This window comes from Gekko japonicus, unplaced genomic scaffold, assembly GCF_001447785.1.
Source record: "Gekko japonicus isolate JY-2015 unplaced genomic scaffold, Gekko_japonicus_V1.1 scaffold1254, whole genome shotgun sequence".
NCBI lineage: Eukaryota > Metazoa > Chordata > Lepidosauria > Squamata > Gekkonidae > Gekko > Gekko japonicus.
The window spans coordinates 495,942-518,164 of NW_015167088.1; the positions used below are offsets into that span (position 1 = coordinate 495,942).

The window sequence follows — 22,223 nt, forward strand, 5'->3', positions numbered from 1 at the left end:
CATAGAAAGCTTTTCAAAAAAATCTACAGAAGCTACACACCCACAGAAATGTTACTAGCTTGCCTACTCAGACATAACCACATTTATTAAGTATTTTTATCCCACTGGTCGGCTAAAACACTGGTTCTTAGAACATATTAAAGACAACTAAAATCCCCATAAAATGCTAAAATTCTTTTAAAAATGGTTATGAAACACCATCTGTAAGTAAAATAGAACCTATTCCTCCCTCCCCTTGAGAAAGACCTCTCTGCCTTGTCACCTGGAAGCTATCATCACATCTTCCTCACCTGCACAAACAAGTGGCTCCTTATGTCTATGTCAATAATCTTTATTCCCCTATTACCGTTATCAGAATTTAAATTATGAGTTCCTCAGTGCAGGATCCCATTTTTTTTGCTGAGGTAACTTTGTGAAGTGCTCTCATTATATTGCTGCTCTCCTGTTTTCAAAGTGGGTCCCCAACATTTTTATACGAATAACCTTAAATAAGCTGGGAAACAGTGGGCTTGGAAGAAGCCTCCTGTGTACTAGATGAGCTTTGTAGGTATGTAAGAAAACTGTTGGCAAACTCGGACTCTTGTTTGCCATGTTTTGGGGGATTTGGGGCCTGTAGAGGGAGGGAAATTCCTGACAGAGGGGTGTGAGTGAGCAAGTGTGTGAACGGCTCTGTTGTAGTGGTGATGCAACTCTTCCTAAAATACCTCCCTACGCAGGGATGACCTTGGAGATGGCTGTGCTTGCTTCGCTGTCTTAGGGAAAATAACAATATATTCACAGGTGGGGGTGTAGAGCACGCGATTGTGGGGTATAACTGGACAGAACCCAAAGGGAGGGCCTGGTTTGAACTGTCTATAATTGGGGATTTTGCCACCAGAAACTCAGTTCTGACACAATACTGATCTCAGCTTGAAACATCTTTATTCATCAATAAACAAATCACTGCCAGAGAGTGTTGTTGAGAGTAATTTTGTCCAAGAGTCTAACAATTTTAAATGAAACTCACACAGATCCCCCCCCCCGACAATAGAATCCATAAGGTCCAAGAGCTATTTGTGCTGCTCTCATGCTGTCAGTGAAGGTCCCTTCACTGGGGAGAAAAGCTGGGTACAAATGAGGTAAGTGTTGGAGTGAGAGACTCAGCATGCCTGAACATTGGGGAGTGTTATAGAAGTTATCTCCTTGAATGTTATGCATCTCTTTGTCTTAACCTGGGAGCTGCCCTCTGACCCCTACTCTCTTGCTTTATCCTTTCACTCCCTGGACATGGCCTTCCATGGAGACACATGTCTCTACAGGTCTCTCCTGTAGGTACAGTACCCTCATACTCCCTCACACATGATGCTGGACAAGCTGGCCATTTCTGATAGGGAAAGTACTCTTTAGAATAGGCTTCTCTTTCTCTTCTTTGAACTGCAACCTGAATATGAACTGGATCTACTTGAATAAATGTAAGTCTACAATTGTTTGCAAGATACCGCTTGGAAGATTTATTTACTGCACTCAGTATCATGCTTCGATGACTGGGCAATACTCTACTATATTAACCAAATATTCCAATAGTAAGTAAGTAAATAGACAAAATAGCCACTGCAGAGAGCAGCCGTACAGACACAACTGCGTAGCAGTCTAGGGTTGGCTTTCCTTCAGTCTGGGGTCCAAACAGGTGGAGAGGATGCACACATCCCCTGAGTACCCCCTCAGAGCTTAAAGTGCACAGGGAAGAACTGTATGGACTGAGGCTAAGCAACAACCATCTCATAAAACACTTCATTCTCTCATAACCAAGAAGAGCCCACCAGGTGGCAGCCAATCCCTTCAGTTTGTGTGTGTTGGGGGGGGGAACTATACATGCCTGCCTGCATTGTGCTTTCTGCAGTGACAATGTTCTTTGGCAGCACATATAAGGTCTTGGTCCCTGTAGGGTTTTTTTTTGGGGGGGGAGGGGGGGATCTGCTATTTTTTTAAAAAGACAACCTACAATTTCCAGTTTAAAGGAATGGGAAAGGGATTATTTGTTAAAGAAGTGTACCCTCACATGTGCTTTCACTAGAGTCCAACCCTTCCCCTCCCCGGTTAATATCAGACCCAGCCTAAACAGAAGGCACACCTCAATGTGCCTGTAATGTTGTCTGTCTATATTGCATCACCTTCAACTGAATGAGCTCTCAGATAAGCATCCACCGGGTACCATTCCACGGAAAGCAACACATCCATGCTCATATGTACACACCAACACAAATAACCAGGTTTTTTTTGTGTTCCAATATTTAACATTTAGCAGCAATTGTATTCCCTGGCCCCAATGGTGATCAGCTAGTACATTTCTTCTCATCAGGTGCCACGTAGGTATTTTACTATGACAGAACATTCATTATCCCAGCAACCACACATCTAGATCAGCAACTGAAAAGCACAGAATAATGGAACAGCAAAAAGTCTTCACAATGGCAGGTGCAATCCTAAACAGTGTTGCACCCTTTTAAATCCATTAAGGTCAATGAACACAGAAATGTGCAACTCTGCACATAGCTACCCTGAAAAGAAAGCATTCATTTGGCACAGTTTTTATCCCACCCTTCCTCCAAGCAAAGCAGCAAGGAAGCAAAGATTGTACTGAAAGCCAAGTTATAAATGAGGCCATGGGCTGTGAAAAGCAAAAGACAAGCATCCCACAATGAAGTTATTGCATGAGTTGTTCTAATGACACCTGCGTGTTTTGACTTCCTTTAAAGCGGGGGGGGGGGGAACACATGTAGCTATCAATCTTCTTGGCTCACAAACCTCATACTTAAAAACCACCTGATTTTGCTGCATGGGGAGAAATGACAAACATGGTACAAGCAAAAGTTTTTGCAAGGGCTAGCATTTTCTTCATCAAGTGCTCCTAAAAGCCTCACTTTGTCATCCATTCCATGTGTCATGTTTAGCTCTCCATTTTAAAACCTCCTGTTTTTGTGAGGTCAATGCAACTCTCTTTAAACATTTATTCTGCCTTTCCAGTAAAAGCCTGGCTAAGAAAGATTAAAGCAGGGAGGGAATTTTTAAAAACACTTCAACCCAGAAGAACTAAATTCACATGCGCCAAGGGACAGCATGCATGGTCATTGTTTTTTAAGCTACAGCTTCAGGGATAAACATTCACACTAAAATGTCCTTTCAGATCTAGGAACTGATATGCTGAAATGGCACATACTTCCTCTGTGCATTTGTATGTATCTATTTCTCATTCTGTGGCAACAATATGGCCACAACATGCTAAAAACCTGGCAATGCCAGGTTACTGAAAAGCTGCCAGAAAGAAAAAACAAGAAGCTATATGAAAACATGAGAAAACTAGAAGCTAAATCAGTCATGTGTGCAGTGACAGACCTACATTTTTGGAATCCTGAAGCTCAAACTGTTATTGGGGCCCCTTCTCAACCAGCAACAATAGGGCAATATCCAACAAGGTCCAAAGGGCCTTGCTGCCCTTGCAAGGACCTCGAGGCCCAAACAGCAGAGAACGGGGTAGTGGGGTAAAGCCCTTGAAAATGGGGTATTAGAACATATTCTAAGGTCAATATTAAATACTTCAACCCATTAGTTTATGATTCTGTCACTAAAATAGCCTTATTTTAATAACTAACACTTAAAAAAAACTCCATCAATTTTGTTGAAAAATGTGTGGAATGTTCTCTGTTTTGATTAAATGTCTATTTATCAGGAAAATGCTATGGAAGGGTAACAAGAAGTGTTCCCGTTATGTATATATCCATGCATAGTCCTAGGCTTTGGGTCTGCAAGCAAGGACAGGAAAGGGCTCATCTATTTCCTACTAGGAAGATGTGCAAGAAACATTTTACACAGAACATCCCAGATACCTCAGATGAAAGACTCCAACAGAAATTCATTCTACCATTTGAGTTCCAAAAAGTAAGCTCTACAAGAAACTGCTTTGGGAATCAAGCAAGGAGACATAAATTTGTAAATAAGTAGACTTCTCCATATTAGTGTATGAAGCCAATTACAGTCAGACAGCTGGGCCATCTGGCCCAATACCATCTACTCTAATGGGCAGCAGCTCTTCAAGGTCTCATATAGAGGTATTTCCCAGCCCTGATGCAAACAGAGCCTTCACCTGGAACAATCAAGGGTTGGACCTGGGATATTCCACTGGCAAAGCATCATTCACCTATGAGCTCTCTTCACATGGATTACCATTAAAGGAGGATGAACTGCAATTGAGAGCCTAACATAGAAACAGACACTCCAATAATTTTTTTGAATAAATGTTATTGGTTTTATACTCTAATTCCTACTTCCTAAGGGTAAAGGGTAAGGGGAACGTACTATTTCTAACTTAAGACAAGATTTGACGTTGAGTTACAAATTCATAAATCACTCCTGCATTAACATGACATGTAAAAAAGTATGGAAACAGTGAGATCAAACTTTTGTCTGATGAAGATTAATTATGCTAAAGTCAAAAGTTTGTAATCCAAAGTATTAAGCTAAAATCAAAAATTTGTAATCCAGAGTAAATCGTTTATTTTTTGGGTTTCTTCTTCTTCACTCTGGATGCTTTGGTTGCTGCTTCTCCTTTCTCAGACTCTGAAGTCGAACTGCTGGAGTCACTTGAGGCATTATCCGTTTCTTCCTCACTGGGTTCCTCTCCTTCCTCCAAATTTAAATCATCGTCTTCATCTGGGCCCACTTGTCGTTTCAAAAAGTTTTTGGCATTTTGGACAGAGTCAATTTTGATTTTCTTATCGTTATATTTGAACACGAGTCCTTCTGGAAAGCTCCATCTGCAGGTAATTGATTTATTTTGCAAGAAAAGTATTTATATTGACGTCTTTATTTCTGGATCTCAAATGGAATGTCTTTTAAAATTTTAATTTCTTTCTCCTTAACTTTCAATATTTTTCCCGATGTAGTTTTTAAAACATTGTCTCTCATTGTTCTCTTAAAGAATTTAATGTAGATTTCGCCTGGTAGGTTGTTTTTTCTTCTAAAGTCAGGATATGTGCGATATGCCAAGTCCATATCGTTCTGGAGATCCTCTTGTTTCAAATCCGAAATTGCCACAACCGCTCCACTTAATATTGTTTTTAAATCTTCTCCCTGCTGTTCAGGAACTCCTTGAAAACGTAGAACATGCATAGATCTTTCCAGCTGAAGTAGAAGTAGTTCATTTTTATCAGTGTTTCTTTCTTTTTTAACTTCTTCCAGTTCTTGCTTAATGTCTATAGTTCTTGTTTCAACTTTCTCAATCCTTCTGTCTGTCTTGTTGGCTCTTTTTTCCATGTGGGCAAGTTGCTTTTGAACAGAATCCAGCTTGGTGTTGATAGTTGACTTCTGCTCCAGCAGAGGGCGCAATGCTGTGGCCAGCATATTGGGGAAGTCTGCAGCCGCTTCCTGTGTTTGGGTGGGAGTCGTTGGTACAGTACTTCCTGGGGGAAGTTTCTTCTCTGCCACCATTCTCCTCCCTCTCCCAGACATGTTTACAAAGAAGAAAAGTTTTATTTTTAAAGTAACGTTTGTCTGAATTCGGCGCTTCTTGGCTTAAAATGCAGCTTTCAAGCTCAGCAGAAGTCTCTTACAGTTAGTTTCGTTCTTTCTCTCTTTTCTATAGTGCTTAGAAACCACTCCGTTTTGAGAGGGGGGGTGAAACTCTGACCCTTCCCCACCCGCCGCTCCTTCCCTCAATGATCTGGCAGACCAAGACTTCTTCGCTTATATAGAGGTCTGATTAACTCACTGTTTAAGTGTATTTGATTGTTGCAAGAGGGTTATTTTCTTGTCCACTCGTCCGGCGGTCAGCTCTGAGCGCCATACTGGCTCCAGGGCGTCAGGACCTCTCGGGGACAGGCAAGCCTCGATTCCTCGGCCGTTGCCTTGGAAGAGGCTTATCCCGGCTCCCCAAGCTGGGGGTCTCCTACAGAGACTCCTGGGGGGTCTGGAACCAGCCATGACCCCTCCTGATCGCCTTGGCTTGGCACGTCTCCATCGGACGTTCGATGAGACGCGTCCAAGAGCAAGCCGCCATAAACCGGACCTCTGACACTCCAATAATTTTAAGCCCACTACACGGTAAGTACTGTTACAGATTTAGTTATGAAAATGAAGTACAATACTTTCCCTCTTTTCCTACCTGGCTTCAGTGATGCTTGCGATATCCGTTCCCAGAAAGTGAGGCTTAGGGAGTGTCGTCACAAAATGAAGGTTTGAAGGGTTAAAGATCCGCACCGTACCATCAGCACAGCCACAGAAGACGTAATCATGGCTCATAGAAATGCAGTTTGCCACAGTAGTCTAAGGACACAAGACACCAGTATGAGCAGCAGCATTCTTCCCAAAGCCACCACAGAAAGTATGACAAGACACAACGAAATCAGTAGTCGAGGGAAGGGGGGGGGGGAAGAGACAAGGCAGAATTAGTGAAGGGAAATGAGATGAAGCCACCTGATGCATGGAAGCATCTTTTCCTAAGCTGTCTTCTCTCCAACAACAGTCTCCTACAGATCCTAGGATAACTAATCTGATACCTTGTTGGGAAAGTTTATTCAGCAGTAGAAGAAAAGAAGCTAACTCTGCACAGGCTTCTTGATTTGGGCTAAATCTTATTCCACTATTGCTAATATATTGCAATTTGAACAATCGCAAACAATGATGGCAAATGAGAAGCACGATGAGCCAGTGGAGTGCTGGTGGCAATGAGTTCATTCTGACTTACTGTGAAGCTGTCTGTGTTCTGAGTGAAAGAGAAAAGGTTATTTTAGTGCAGGAAAGCAGGAAGAAACAATCAAGAGAGAGACAGACAGAGATTAAATCTGAAGAGTGAACTAAGATTTAGTAACTGGAAGCCTTGTGTGTAACATGTGTTCACCATTTGCAAAGAAAAAAGGATTTCACAGTGTTACACAGTTCAGCAGAACCTGGCTTCTACACAGCACAGATCTAAAAAAAACCCTACACTGCTGCTTCGGAGGCAGCACAAGGACACCTTGCCCAATTCAGTTGGCTCATGTTGGAGCTCAGCAGCAAAAGGTAAGCAAGTCACTATTTCCCAGCCTCAGCTTACCCATCCCATAACATAGCACTAAATCAAGACGGAATTGCAAGACTGTAAAAGCTACTATAATTAAAATGCTTAAAAATAAAAATGACTAGTTTTAATTTACAGCCTACATAACACACAGTGCTATTTCAGATAATGAGCATTCGATTTTTCCATACAGGACAACTGCCTGCCCCAGTGATGGAAGCTTCACAGGGCTGAAACAGCTTTCCAAGGGAAGCCATTATCCAGATGCTTCTTCTCAAAGATTCAATTTCTCCTCTTGATTGAGGAACTCAGACCCAGACTTTTAAACTTACTGCTTTTACTGCTCACACATGTAATGCTGGCTTGGCTGATTTCAGATTGTTAGTGTTGCTCTTAGCTGCTGTTTTACAGGATTTTATGGCTGGCCTTATTTATTTTAGTTCTATGTGATCTTAGAGAATCTTATGGCAGCATTTGATTATGTTATGGCTCTTTAAATTGCTCTATTCTGTACTTTTATTGTTTCTTTGCCATATTGGAAGTCTCAAGAACAATTTTGGACTAAGATTGTCAAGTATACATTTCTAAATGAAATAAATGCAGGTGTATGTAAAGCAGAAAATAGGAATTTTGTGTTTAATGTGTATGGGGGGGGGTGTGTGCACGCATGCTCTGAGACTTCCCTTCCTTTCACAGCTCCTCCCCACAAATGTTTTCCTCCTAGCCAAACTTAATCCAGGATTAGAGCTTAGCCATAAGAAATGTGCCAGAAAACAGACTGTAGGCAGAGGAATAATCCAGTCCATACACCCCTTTAAATTGCATTGACCCATCCTACATATGAACAGCATCAAATATAGTCCAGGATTCACTGACAGCAGCTTTTGGGCTTGGTGCATCCATAGCCCCCCTTTTCTTGTGCACACATATATAAGGTTTACAGATTCAGAACTTACTCTTAGCTCCACCCACTTGTCCAGCAGCCTTTTCTCATTGAATTCACAAAGGAGGCCTGAGGAAGTGATACAGAAGGTGCTGTCTGCTTTCTTGCCCCTGCCGCATGCCACATCCGTGAAGAAGTTGTTCCTCAGTTCCCCAAGCAAACCGGAGCGCCCAAGCAAAGGAACCGTGGCATTCACCTGGCCCAAGGGGTGGGGGAAAGGAGAGAATATGTCATGATAGTTGTGTGCTAGCAGGCATAAATGGTGTAAAAAATTACACTCACTCACACACACACACACAGAGAGAAACTTGCACAATAATATGTATCCAAAAAAAAATTCTTCCTTCATGGTCAGGATTATCAAAACTGGTAGCTATGACCTGAACACTTAGAACTCTTGGAAAATACCAAGCAAAAATGCCAAACAATTACCATGGGCATAAAGCAAAGCCTTCCAATGTCTTTTTGCTCCCAGTTGTTCCTACCCACCACCTGGCACTTCTCTCATCCTGCCTCTCACCTTGGAGGTTTTGCTGTCATCTAGGTACCAGAATTTGATGTGCCGGTTGCCAGCGGTGACAAAGTAGCTGCAGTCCTCAGAGAATGAAACCGCTGCCACTTTGCTTGAGACCTTATTTGCTGCCACAACTATATTTTTCTGGAAAGAAGGTATTCAAGCAGGTCAAATGTCTTACTAAACAGAGTTCATAAGCAAATATCTACGGCAAGGGGAAATCATAGAGTCATAACCCATATTTTGCAAAATGGGGTGGGGGGGAAGCTAAGAGAAAATGGAGAAACTCATCAACAGGACTCCTCTGACTTGAGTCACCAGTATAAATTTTGAAGGCTTGCCCTTAGGATATCACTCATTAGGTTAGGTATTTTCACTGTTGTTACTTTAAAAAGACATCTTACAAATGCATACAGACAGCAAGAATTACAATGGGAATGTTTCACAGTACAGATGCACATCTTCCAGATTCTCATTAGATTAGACAAAACAACAACTGGGGAGGAGGGGAGATATGAGTTTTAGAAAATTCATAGTGTGGAAAAAGTAAATAAAGGGAACTTTCCCTCCCTCTCCCATAATCCTCTGATAGAAGCCTATTTTTCCTTCCTGAATGAAGACTTGGTGGAGTCACAGGATCTAGCCCAATGTCTCCTACTAAATCAGCACTCCCCATGAATGTCCAGCTGCACTGACGATGGATTTGTACAACCTCTTTGTTTTGGCATGGAAGAATCATAAACATTGATTCACTACATAAGTAGGCATTCACATGGAGTGTCCACATCAAGTTACCAGCATTTATGAAGGAGAGGGGGAGTGAGTCTAAACTAGTTTTAAGAAGATACACACGAGAGTTGGATTGATCGATCTAATTCTCAAAATCCTAGAGTTATCAAAAATGCAAGCTTATCAAAATAAAGCATTCTGGTGGTAACTAATTACTATGTACAGGTCATCTGAAATATCCTCCCCAACCAATTTACCTTGCCATCAGCTACACAAGTACAAAATAATTACCATTCTAGTCTTCCTTGTGCTAAATATGCTTATTTATGAATGTTCATATTCAACAAGAAAAATGTGATATTTCAGCTGTACCATGCAATAATGTATATTCTTGTTCAAACAAAACTGCTTGTATATTTGGCATTCTGATCAAAGGAATCTCTCTCCTTGGAGAAGCTACTTCTACTATCAACAGTAACAACCGTTGAAGGCCTTGTTTTGAGTATCACAGGCAGCAAACAGATTTTTAAAAGGAACCTTGAAAAAACAAACACATGTTCCTTTGATGCTTAAAGAGACATGTGTGCAAACAACTACCTTTCCTTTTTAAAGCAGCAACCAGAGGGAGCTTAGAATGAGTATCAGCTATTTTAAATGAAAGAGATAAGAGAATCTTTCTGCTTCAGAGTGGGTACTTTAAGCACAACAACCAAACTGTCTAATCTCCGAAAGCCTGCTGTGATCTTCTACTGTGTGTGCCTCAGACAACGAAGAAAAGGAAATGACAGAAAAGGACAGGCCATTTTCGAAGGAAAATTCTCTCTGGCTTAGCTACTGTATTCTAGAAAGTTTATTCCACAGATTAATTATGATAACGAAAAGCCTGTGTGGCTTCAATTATCTTTTAGATCCATCTTCTATTTTCAAAAAGTCTCAGGACAATGTGCACCCTTCTCCCATTTAATTCTAATAACCCTGGAAGGAAGGAAGGTTACGCTGAAAGAGCACGACTACTTCAAGATCACCCAGATATTTAATGACTAGAACCTAGTCCAATAAACTAATTCCTTCAGGACAGATTAGCAACAGTGTGTGTGTGTTTGTGTTTGTGTGTGTGTGTGTGTGTGAAGTGCCATCAAGTCGCTTCTGACCTATGGCAACCTTGTGAATTAATGATGTCAAAAACATCCTATCATTAACAGCCTCGCTCAGGCCCTGGCGTCCTTTATTGAGTCCATCCATCTCATGTTGGGTCTTCCTCTTCTCCTGCTGCCTTCAGCTTTTAGCATTATTGTCTTTTCCAGTGACTCTTGTTTTCTCATAATGTGACCAAAGTATGATAGTCCCAGATCGTCATTTTAGCTTTTAGGGAGAGCTCAGGCTTGATTTGATCTAGAATCCACTTGTTTGCTTAGTCTGTGTAACTTATGTAACCAATAGAGCTCAGCTTTTCTTTGTATAAGTTTTGGTACTCTGGAACAGATTTCTGACTCTTGCTAAGACCATGCACCACCCCATATTAGGCACTTCTTATTTCCTGAGAGCACCCCAATAAAATGGCACTTGATCAGTAAAAGGACATCATATTGAGGTATTTATCTATTCCTCTCTTGAACTGAAGCCAAGAATTATGACCCTAACATTTCAAGTGGGAGCTGAAAAAACCAGTAATGGTTCATGATGTGTCTAAAACAAGAAGGTTAAGTTCCTAGCATATAAACCATTCCCCACATTAGTATGAAGGTAATCTGACATAAGGCATCCCATATCTGGCTTATTGCAAGGAATAACCCTTAATTAATATGACTTTGTGATTTATAATGAACAGTTTATATCAATTCATGTACATACACAGGCATGGAAAGCAGAATTTAAAATGCCCTTCTTTCTTTGAGATCTTTCAGCTATGAGAGTTCTAAAAGAAATCTTGTTCTATATTTTTACCTTCCATGACCAAACATTGACAATCATGTCATGCTGGTAACCCACTGAGACAATGTACTTGGAGCTGGGGGAGAAAGCCACACACGCCACTCCATACTTATGCTCTTGAAGTTCCGCCACCTGAGTCCGTTCAGCAACATCCCATACTCGAACAGCTGGCATGTGCCCGCTCTGCAAACAAAGAGATGGACAGCAAGTGAACATGATCTTAAAACCACTGACATTGCATCCCCCTTTGGACAAAGCCACTGCATTTTGCTAAATGTTTTCTAGCAGGGGCAGTAATCAGTTTGTCAATTTCAGTCCACAGTCAGCTAAAGATTTTAAAAGGCTACCAAAGGTCCATTTGTATTTCGTACTAGTTTGTGTGTTACCATCAACTGCACCTCATACCTGGTAGTGAGAAATTTGCAAATAAGGAACCACATGGCACCTCTGGTTTTTTTATTATTATTAACTTTGTATTGAGATCTGATAGGAGATTGTTACTATTTATAATATAGCAATTCTCATCACACATATTTAACCACTCAAAAGCACAACAGGTCCCCCTTTGCCACATGAATTAGGTATGACTGACCTGAAGAAAGAAAAATAAAAGACATACTTTTGTGCCTGCTTGGGTAGGGGGACAGGGTGGCCAAAAAAGGGATTTAATATCTATAAATGGTTGTCAAATTGAAACTGCTCTCTGAACTACCCCCTACCCCCAAATGTAATTTGTTATTTGGTTGATGTTGTTCAGTCGTACAGTCGAGTCCGACTCTTCATGACCCCATGGACCAGATCACGCCAGGCCTTCCTGTCTTCCGCAGTCCTCTGAAGTTTGCTCAATTTGGTAGATAAATATAAAAAACCTTCCAATCCAGTAGTCTATCAGTGGTGAAGATCACAACTTCCTGACCTGCAGTAGTCTGCTTTGCTATCAGTGATCCTCTAAGCAAATGATTCAAAGTCTAGCAGCTTCTGGAAATGCCCAGCTCAGTGGTATTTAACCTCCTAAAAGATTAATCTATAAGTAAAGATTATAGTTAAAATGAGAAGATCAAGTATTTTCAGAGACTGCAGGGCAGGCAATTGTTTGTTGTTAAGGCAGCCAGTGTACCAAATTTCTGAAACTGAGCAATGCCACAGTAGAATATATTGCACCATGGCCATTTTAGGCAAAAACTGACAAGATCTTGAAAGGAACATGAGAGTTTTCAACTGCTGCACACCGTGTTTTCAGAACATCTGTCACTTATAAGGATTCATACTTGCTCTCAGTTCCCAAACTGAAAAAGAACTGACCCGATCATGAGGGGCAGTGAAATTCAGCATACCAGGAATATCTGAGAACCAAATCTTCTGAGTGAGGGACTGCAAATTTCCTTTCTTGCTGAGGGAGGCACCACAAAGGATTCCCTCACTTCTGTTAGCTGCCTGCCTGTTTCTAGAGACATATGAATTTGCTCATTACTGCAGGGTAGTGGTTTTCATAGGTTGTTGCTGAGAATCATTTTGTCCATTTCCATTTGTTGGCATTCTCAATTTATTTGTTTCTTTCATGCTACTGATACAAAAATGATGTTAAAGCAATGGGAAAAATTCAGTGCGAGGGAAGAGGCTGTTCAAACGCCATGAGAAGAAGAGGAAGAGCTGGTTTTTACATCCTGCTTTTCCCTACCTTGAATCTCAAAGCAGCTTACAATCACCTTCCCTTCCTCTCCCCACAACAGACCCCTTGTGAGGTAGATGGGGCTGAGAGAATTCTGAGAGAACTGTGACTGGCTCAAAGTCACCCAGCATATTTCATATGTGGAGGAGTGGGGTGTGGAGGAGTTCTCCAGATTAGAGTCCGCCGCTCTTAACCACTATAACCATGCTGGCTCACATCATGACCATCGCCAATAAAAAGAAACTGCCTATGCTTTGTCTTCCTAAATTACCTCACCACCAGGCCCGTATGGACAGAACATGGGCAAAATTGCCAGGGGCACAGAAAGTGGAAAGAAGAGAACCAAGTCAGTCTTGCAGGAGTGAGTTCTTCAGATATTCACACCCAGAAATAAACAGTCTCAACGAAAAGAGGGACTCAAAGATACCTGAAAAATTCCATATGGAGAAGAGATCCCTGCCATCAACACCAAAACTTATTTTAATGAAGAGATTCAAAGGAACTATGGGCAGCAAGGTTAAATCAATCCCATTAAAGACCAGATTATCTTGATTAACAGAAACAGGCTGCAGCAATACCCCCATGTTGATGTCGACACAGCACTATTTAGCAGTGCCGCATCTCATGTGAAACATTTTAAAAAATCAAAATAGAGAGAAGTGCAAGCTTGACAGTCAACTCCTACTCAACAGCCTCTGCATGATTTCACAAAAGGCATGGCCTGTGAGATGACAACTCCATAGCTTTTTCTTGCCAAAATTGACAAGTGTCTTAGTATATGTGCTGCCGAAGCGAGCACAGAATTGACAAGTGTCTTGATAGTGAATGGAGATGGGAATCTCTCAGAAAGAAATTCAGAATTTCCTTTCAGAAAGCAAAATTCCAAATGGAATGATCCCAACAGACAATGCTTAAAAGTCAACCTACTTTGCAACTTTATCCTGAGCATTAACTGTTCTTACTGCTGTGCTTTTCTGATTTAAAAACTCAGCGTTCTTCATGCACATCTGGGCCTTCAGGTTACAGTTAAGAATGAACAATGGGTACAGTATGCAAAACCCAAAACTGAGGCACTCTCCCGTTGAAGAATCTTCATCTCAAAGAAAGGATTAATAAGATTTAGATGTTTATTTGGCAGGGGTGAAGAGATGATATACATATAATATTAAGAGAGGACTTTCCTTGCAAGTAAGTTCATAAAAATGAGAGGAAGTACTTCCTATATGTGAGAGGGAAGGCAGCATGATATAGTTTGATCTCATCAGATCTTGGAAGCTAAGCAGGGTCAATACTTGGAAGGGAGACCACGAGGGAAGACTCTGCAGAGGAAGGCAATGGCAGACCACCTCTGTCTCATTTGCCTTGGAAGCCCCTTGCTGGGGTCACCATAAGACAGCTGCAACTTGCTTTACACACTTTCTATATGCAAAGCTACCATGTGGTCACTGGCAGCTACAAGAGGGAATGAGAAATGTGTGAGCAGGTCTACCAATTCTTATTTAGTAGTAGTAGTAGTAATTTATTGTGTTGACCATAGGTCATAACAATACAAAAAAAACCCCAATGCATAAAATCCCAAATGATAAAACTCCAAGGTAAATACAAATTAAATTAATATCCAACAAGGGCATATAAATACAGAGCCAAATTAGGTTGTGGTCATTTACATACAGTTCGATCTAATTGATCTAGCCACCAATGCAAACAAAGCGACTCTGTTAGAAACATACGGATCTTTATCTGCAAGCAAAAATATAACTTTTTCCATATCTGAAACTCCTTCCTGCAGAGATAAGATACTAGTGATAAATTTATTTTGAGAGGGCAAAAGAAGAGGGCATCTCAAAATGTAATGGGTCAAATCATCTACTTCTCCAGTGCCACACATACCAAGTCGTAAGGAAGCAGGGACCCTTAGAAATCGGCTGGTGCGAACCATAGAGGGCACAGTTTGTAATCTTAAATTGGTAAAGGCCAACCTTAATTTCATTGTTGTTAAAGTCTTTAGGTAAGATGACTTGGTATGATTTTTTAAAAATAATTTGAAGAAACGGGCCACTCTAGATTGACTGATTGCATTACTATCTAATTTCCCATCCATGTTAAATACCCATTCCCTCAACTCCTGCCTTGAACTGATAGCTGTTAACAGATCATTTGGGATAACGTACTTTGATTGTATAAGGCCCAGATGTTCCTTGTAGGTCTCAACAAGTTTTAGGAGAGAGTAAAAACTTTTACTTCCACATGAATCCTGAGAACGTTCTAGTCCTTTCTTCCAATAAGACAGGGCGCTAAGATTAGCCCTGGCTTTCAAGGATGGGATACCGAGCGCAGCCCTCATTAAAGCCACAGGAGAGCCCTTAGGCAACACCAGGATCCGTCTCATAACATTGTTTTGACCAATTCTTATTAGTTACAATAGATCAAGATGGGTAGCCATGTTAGTCTGTCTGTAGCAGTAGAAAAGAACAAAAGTCCAGTTAAGGTGCTACTGGACTCTTGCTCTTTTCTATAGCTATGATAGTTAAGTGGAACCTTCATGCAGAGGCAATATGTTTCTCAGGATCAGATGTTGCGCACCCATCACCACTGCAGCCTGCTTGGAGCTGGTTGGAGGCACCAGGCTGCTCAGTGCTGGCTCAGGCTGGAGCATTCAGTTCCCAATAAGATGAACAGTCTTGTTGTAAACCAACAAGGCCGTTCAGCCTACAGACCTGCAGACCAGATATTCAAAAAGACTGACATTGAAACAGACATAGATCAAGATGGGGGGCTGTGTTAGTCTGTCTGTAGCAGTAGAAAAGAGCAAGAGTCTAGCAGCACCTTCAAGACTAACAAAATTTGTGGCAGGATCTGAGCTTCTTCAGATACTCACTTCTTCAGATACTCACAAAAGCTCATACCCTGACAAAGATTTTGTTAGTCTTTAAGGTGCTGCTGGACTCTTGCTCTTTTCTATTGAAATGGACAGTTGATAAACATCTAGAGCTTAACTAACATTTACCCGGGGAGAGGGGCAGGAATCACATGTTGAATTTAGTACTTATGATTCAAGGAATTTTTAATAATCAAATGTCATTTCATGTATGTGTGTTTAGAGTCCAACAGTAATCAAGTTAGGAGACAGATGGCAGCTATCCAACATGGACAAGAAGAGGACAGTCAGCATTTTTGTGGTCTTTCAGCATCCAGCAATTCAAGTTTCATCACACACAGACTATGAATATTGTATCTGGTCTGCATTAGATACAGAATGCAATCATTTCTGTCCTTCCTTTATGCATATTCCAAGGGGAAAAACTTTTTGCTAGCAATGAACTAAACCTGCCAAACCCACAGGCACCAGAATCTTTGTCACTATTCAAGGCTTCATTCTGTTCAGCATTCTCTTCTCTGTATCCCAAGGCAGAAACAGGAACTTCTGATCCACATCCTCCTTTACAGACAAGTAAGGGGATGCCAGTGCCCACAGCTAAATATTACCCTGCAAATCTTATCTTTGCTTTTCATCTGTCTGAATACCCAATCTTTATTCTCTGGAAAATACATTTAAAAGCAAAGCTGCTAAAGAGAAGTAATTGAGATTCATACTAGTTTCTACCTTTCATGGTTTAGAGAAGTCATAATACAGAAGCAAATTAGGGTTCCCTCGTGGCTATTTTAATAAACTATTAATTAACTTTAACATAAGCCACACTTTCTATTTCCTAATCTCAAGAAGCATCCTTTCGTAGAAACCACACTGACAAATTGCTCCAATAAGACAAGAAGTTGCTTTATTCAGGATCATCCTAATTTTATTTTATTTTATTTATTTATCTGGATCACTCAGGCCATAACAAGACCTTACCTAGCTGTAGCCCCAGCATTTCAGAGATCTTTTGTCCCAGCCTTGCTTCCCTGAATCCTTTAACTGAAAATGGCCAGGAAGGAACTAGAGAATTTTGTATATACAAAGCATATATTGTACCACTATGCAATGACTCCTCCAAAAGTCTGTCTACACGTTATCTTAGGTAGGAAGAGGCCAGCTCTGCCTAAACCCTGAATGTTCCAACTCAACAACTATCCCAATGGACAGGGAAACCTCCGTGCCTTGAACCACCAATGCATCCCCCAACTCTCTCCACTCTCAGGAACAAGAGCCTTTGCAAAGTTCTCTTGCCTGAGAGAAGGGCTTATGTTACCATCACCTTACTGCTGACCAGGCACTTAAAAAAACAAACCTCTTCTAATGTGTGTGTGTGGGGGGGAGCAGAAATCAAACTGCAAGTCTTTCCTGTTCCTGGAGGTTAGAAAAACAGAGCAAGAAGGCCTTATTTCAGGCAAGGAGCTATTCCTCGTCCTTTGTGTCAGGGCTCTCTCCCAATCCCAAAAAAGCAGGGAAAGGCAAAAAGGTGCTTCTGTCTGTTCCTGCCTTCCCTGCATGTGTGAAGAGAAACTTTTAGGATTATAGTCAGAAAGGGTTAGGCTGCCTCTCATACGAGCAGCTTGAAAGATAGCCAGGCTCTCAGGCTCCATCACTTACCTCTCCAGTAACCAGGTATTTTCCATCAGGAGAGAAAGCAAGGGCCGTAATGGTCTTCCTGTACAAAAGGAGAAAAGGCATTTTTGTGAAACAGCTGAGGGTGATGGAGTTTTCAACTCAACACAACTAGGGAGTGGATCTGGGACTATGAGGAAGAGCACACCAGTCTATGCTGGGTGGGCTTCTCTGTCATATCTATTGCCCTGCAGAAAGATTTTATAAAAGCAACCAAAACTGTATTCTAATCTGCCTAGCTCTTGAAGGGATGCAACTTATTATAGCTAATAGTGGCTTTTAAAAGTTTTCGACATCATAGATCTGGCCATAGGCATGGATGTGCAAAGCAAAAATGAAACTAAGAAGGGGGAAAGGAGGGATTGACTCCTCCTCCTCACTGTGCTACGATCCAAATCCGGATTTCCCCTGCTTCCTGTCACTACTTTTACAGCATAAACTACACATTGGGTAATCCAGTCACAGATCCCCAATGGGGCTGAAGTTCCAGCTGATGGGTACACACTACCCCGTGTGTTTTTTCAGTAAATCATCAGCTACATCATTTCTTACAGTAATCTGGGAAACATGGAAACACTGGATCAGCATTCCACTGTTTCCTTTGCTATTTTTTTAACTGATCCAGTTATAGGCTTGTTCTAAAATCTTAACCATCACCATTATGAAAAAGGGGGAGTTTATCAGCCTGTGGCTGATGCAGGTATTTTGAAAATATCGATGCAGTTGTTATCGCAAAGTCTCAAACACCCAACAACTCTAAAGCTTTTCCAATAAAATATTTTAAGTTTATTTATGAATTTAGACATCCAACATGATTTTTAGTATTTAAATAATCAGTACTGGACAGTCAAGGAGCACCTGACTGGTTGTGACCCAATTAAAAAGAAGTCCCCATATGCTTCTCTTCACAGTCAGATGATTTCTATGGTCAGCATCCCATTGTCCTAAAAACCTCCAGTTCAGAGGAATTATTCCAGTGGATTATACCAGTGGTGATATCAATATTATACAACTGATGCTTCAGAATCCTGATGTATGATCATTCAGCATGACAACCCACTTGGGAAGTTCTTCATTCATTCATTAGCAGCAGCATGATATAAATAAAACAAATAAAAAATACAACGCCAGTTCAAATTTCCAACCAAGGTGAAAATTATATGTTGCACCGGGGGGGGGGGGGGGGGGACACAAACGCCTGAATTAAAATTCATAGATGACTAAACTCTCTCTCCTGTCGGTAGTCCTGGTATCTATTCCTTGAAGGGACACATTTGGAAATGGAAGCCAAAACTGAACTCTGCACAAAAGTCACACATTTCTAAGAAAGTCAAAATGACCAGGATAATAGTGGATAGAAATTCTTGGTCTGTTTGTGCCTAACACTCCTCAATTATAAAATGGCAAAATTTCAGATTAAAAAAACAACACCTTGATCTCCCTACAAGCTGAGTATAAACACAAAAGAAAAGACTAGAATGCACAAGTCCTGAGCTTCCTTCCCAAGTTTCAACAGGTAGCCATGCTACTGCAGTGAGTTTATTTAATTGTTTATTTCAAGAGAACTGATCTGTTAAACCTTGGGATCCCATCCTGTGCTCCCAAACCATTTCAGCCACTGTACATGGGAGACGGCAAGAGAGAGGAAAAAATGACAGGGTTTTCTGTATAGTTTATAATTGTATAATTTCTGTATTTTTTATTTATTGTTTTATTTTATTGCATAATTTCTGTATAATTATAATTGCAAGTTCCCACCACTTGGCAAAGCTTAATAAAAAGGCCTCTCAGGCTTCCAGAGAAGGAAAATCAAGACACCACTTGACAACCCTGGGTTTCACTCACCTGGAACTATTCAGAATATGATGCTGCTTATTTTTCCGGGGGTTGAAAAGCACAACGACGCACCTACAGGACAAGAATTTTAAAGACCATTAAATGTATATCAACAGCCTTTTGGACATGGTTATTGGCCAATACACTCTTTTCTTCTGCAGTGGACAGTAAAACCACTCTGGAGAAGTGTTCTGGGGGACATGACACAAGTGAATCTTTTATAGCATTTTGACAGGTACAGGAAATCCTACATTAATGTTTTAATTGAATCTCTCCAGTGGATGAGAACCATCCGCTTCATATAAATCAAAGGATTAACAGGAAAGGCATGCTTCTTATATTACTCTGTAGTCAGGGTTCTCAGATAGATCACACATGCTGCAAAAGCCAGCCAGCCAGCTCTGGATGGTTGTGGAGAGCTTTGGAATAGGGCTGCCAAGTCCCCCCGGGGGGTGGAAATCCCCCTGCCCCAGAGGCCCGTTCCCCAACGCCGGGGAATCAGGCCCCGGGGGGAACCCCGCCCCAGCGTGCCCGGCGTCATGACGTCACTTCCCTGTGATGTGTATGCGGCGTGCGTGCAAGGCGTGGATACAAGCAGGAGTCCCCCGCCGGCAGGGTAAGTGCCTCTTGGCAACCCTACTTTGGAACAAAACACAAACAGTAACTGCTTCATCAGAAACAACTGCACCTTCTGTTGGTGAATTCCCTTCATGAAAAGACTGATCAAACCTACACAATCATATATGGCCCAGGGTTCAAACTGAGGATAAAATCCAGGGTACAGCTCTCCTGAGATACTTCTGAATGTACGGAGGGGCGAGAAAGGGAATTATATCCCTTCACTAGCACATCGAGGAGAAAGCCAGGCTAGAGACTTTTGGCTTATGTGCTACTGCTCTACATACATGAATGTTATTTGCTTAATTTAAGAGAACAGGTCCTCCTACAGTTCCTCCAACCTGCATCCTAAAGTATGTCCAGAGTTAGGGAGCTCACCTTCGCACTTACCATGGCCAGCCGATGGGGGGAGCAACTACCTGCCACCCCGCAGATCCAGCAATGTGGTTCTGCCCCTGCTACTCCTGAAGCCAACAGACCATGGAACAGCAACTGTGCTCAAGAGAGCACATGAGCCGTAATAATATCAAAGAACAGCCATGATGGCTGTTCGAGACCCACCGCGGCCGGAGTGAGCTCCCGGCCCTAGTCCCAGCTACCACCCACCCAGCGTTTCGAAAGCAATAACATCAAGGGAGTAGATAAATGGGTACCTGCCCTAGGTGGCAGGGGGCACCCTCCTCCGTTGTGGGGGTCTGATGGAGTAACGGCGGCGGCAGAATGGCGAGCGGCGGTGGTGACGAGTGCAGTGCCGAGCAGTGGCGGCAAGGAGGCGCAACACCAGCAGTGGATTGGACGACGGCGGAGGCGGAGCCAGAAGACGCAAAGGATGTAGAGGCGCAGGCACGGCGGAGCCAAAATGGACAGAGCCGGAGCCGCGCCAACACAAACTGCGCGCCAGATGGGTCCGCTGAATACAGCCGACTCCGAAGACCACCGGAAGAAGGAGAAGAGGAGCCAAAGCCAAAGCCGTGCCGACAAAAGCCGAACCGGAAAAAGAACAGCGAGTCCCTCCACTGGGTGCCGGTAGGGCAGTCCCCACCCCTGACTATGTGTGGCCATAGACAGGGATAAAAGTAACTGTAAGCCACTCAGAGACCCCTCGGGGTTCGAGCGGGATACAAGTTGAAAGCATAAATAAATAAATAAATAAATAAATAAGAGGCCAGCAGAACTGCTAGAGCCACACAACTCCTTTAAGGAACCATGTTTGGTAGCTCAGCCTTTTGCCAGCTGGCCAGCAGGCCCAGAAGATAACCAGAGGAATTCCCCTGGGAGGGATGAAGCCTATGGTTACTAAGCTCCAGGTGGGACCTGGAGTTCTCCCAGCATTACAAGTGATACTACAGAGACCAGTTCCCCTCCAGAAACTCCTTCAAAAGAAGAGTCAGCTAAAGGCCTGGGAGGATGTGCCAGGGCTCTCTCTCCTAAACTGTGATAGGATCGCCAATTCCAAGTTAGGAAATTCCTGGAAATCTGGGGGGTGGAGCCTGGAAAGGGGAGGGTTTGGGGAGGAACTTCAGTGTGATATAATGCCATACAGTCTGCCAGCCAAGCCAAAGGAGCCATTTTCTCCATGGGAACTGGTCTCTGTCACCTGAAGACCAGTTGTAATTCTGGAAGATCTCAAGGCTCCACCTGGAGGTTTGCAACCCTAGGCTGTGGTGAGACCCAGTGGGGGAGAGAAAGGGGACAGGGGGAGTAAACCTCCTTTCTCTCCCAGTACTCAGGCCTCAAAGACTTCTTTACAGGAGATACTGGAGAATGCCCAAGGTCAGGGGTCCCCAGTGGCAGTCCCAGCTCCTGACAAAGTAATATCGTACTACACAATTCTTCTAAATGTGTACAACAGTTCCAATTCTGCCCTGCTGCCTTTGATAAAGTTAAAGAAAGGCTGACTCTGCAGCACAACAAGATCAGGGACAGAGGGCCTTGTGCAAAAAGCAACAGTTATATCCAAAATCAGGCCTGTGGACCTCTATCAAGAGCTGCTAATACCCATCGGTTTTATTAGGCCCAACCTTCCAATCTGAGTCACATTTCAAATTCAAAGGACATTTATTGAAACAGCTCCAGGACCGCTTTGCAGGGTCACTGCCAAACTACATAAGCAGTCTGTTGCCATAACCAATTTGTTTATACAAACTGCTTACAGGAAAATTTACTGGCTTTGCATACAAACTTTTCATTTCCAAGGCTTGAGATGGCACACCCATAAAACTATCAATCTCTGATGACAGGACAAGTTCCCAGTGATAGCAAACAACTGTGAAATACAGCTTTTAATAAACTACTATCTCTCTCCCACATCCTGAAGCAGCTACAGGGTTCTTTTAGATAGCAGATATGAGCAGAAAAGATGAAAGGCATACACCTGCAGCCAAATTATTAAAGAGCACCTGAGTC

General features: G+C 42.2%; 1 protein-coding gene across 1 annotated transcript in view; it reads right to left on the minus strand.

Annotated features, from left to right (window-relative positions):
• The window catches only part of MAPKBP1 (mitogen-activated protein kinase binding protein 1), a gene marked incomplete at its 5' end in the record, with an annotated part of 105,257 nt that overhangs the window by 50,317 nt on the left and 32,717 nt on the right, over positions 1 to 22,223 (minus strand). Inside the window, 6 exons of the mRNA XM_015412861.1 lie at positions 6,137 to 6,297; positions 7,987 to 8,169; positions 8,494 to 8,631; positions 11,161 to 11,331; positions 17,349 to 17,406; positions 19,209 to 19,271. Of these exons, the coding sequence (XP_015268347.1) occupies positions 6,137 to 6,297; positions 7,987 to 8,169; positions 8,494 to 8,631; positions 11,161 to 11,331; positions 17,349 to 17,406; positions 19,209 to 19,271 (774 nt within the window). The remainder of the gene's footprint in view (positions 1 to 6,136; positions 6,298 to 7,986; positions 8,170 to 8,493; positions 8,632 to 11,160; positions 11,332 to 17,348; positions 17,407 to 19,208; positions 19,272 to 22,223) is intronic.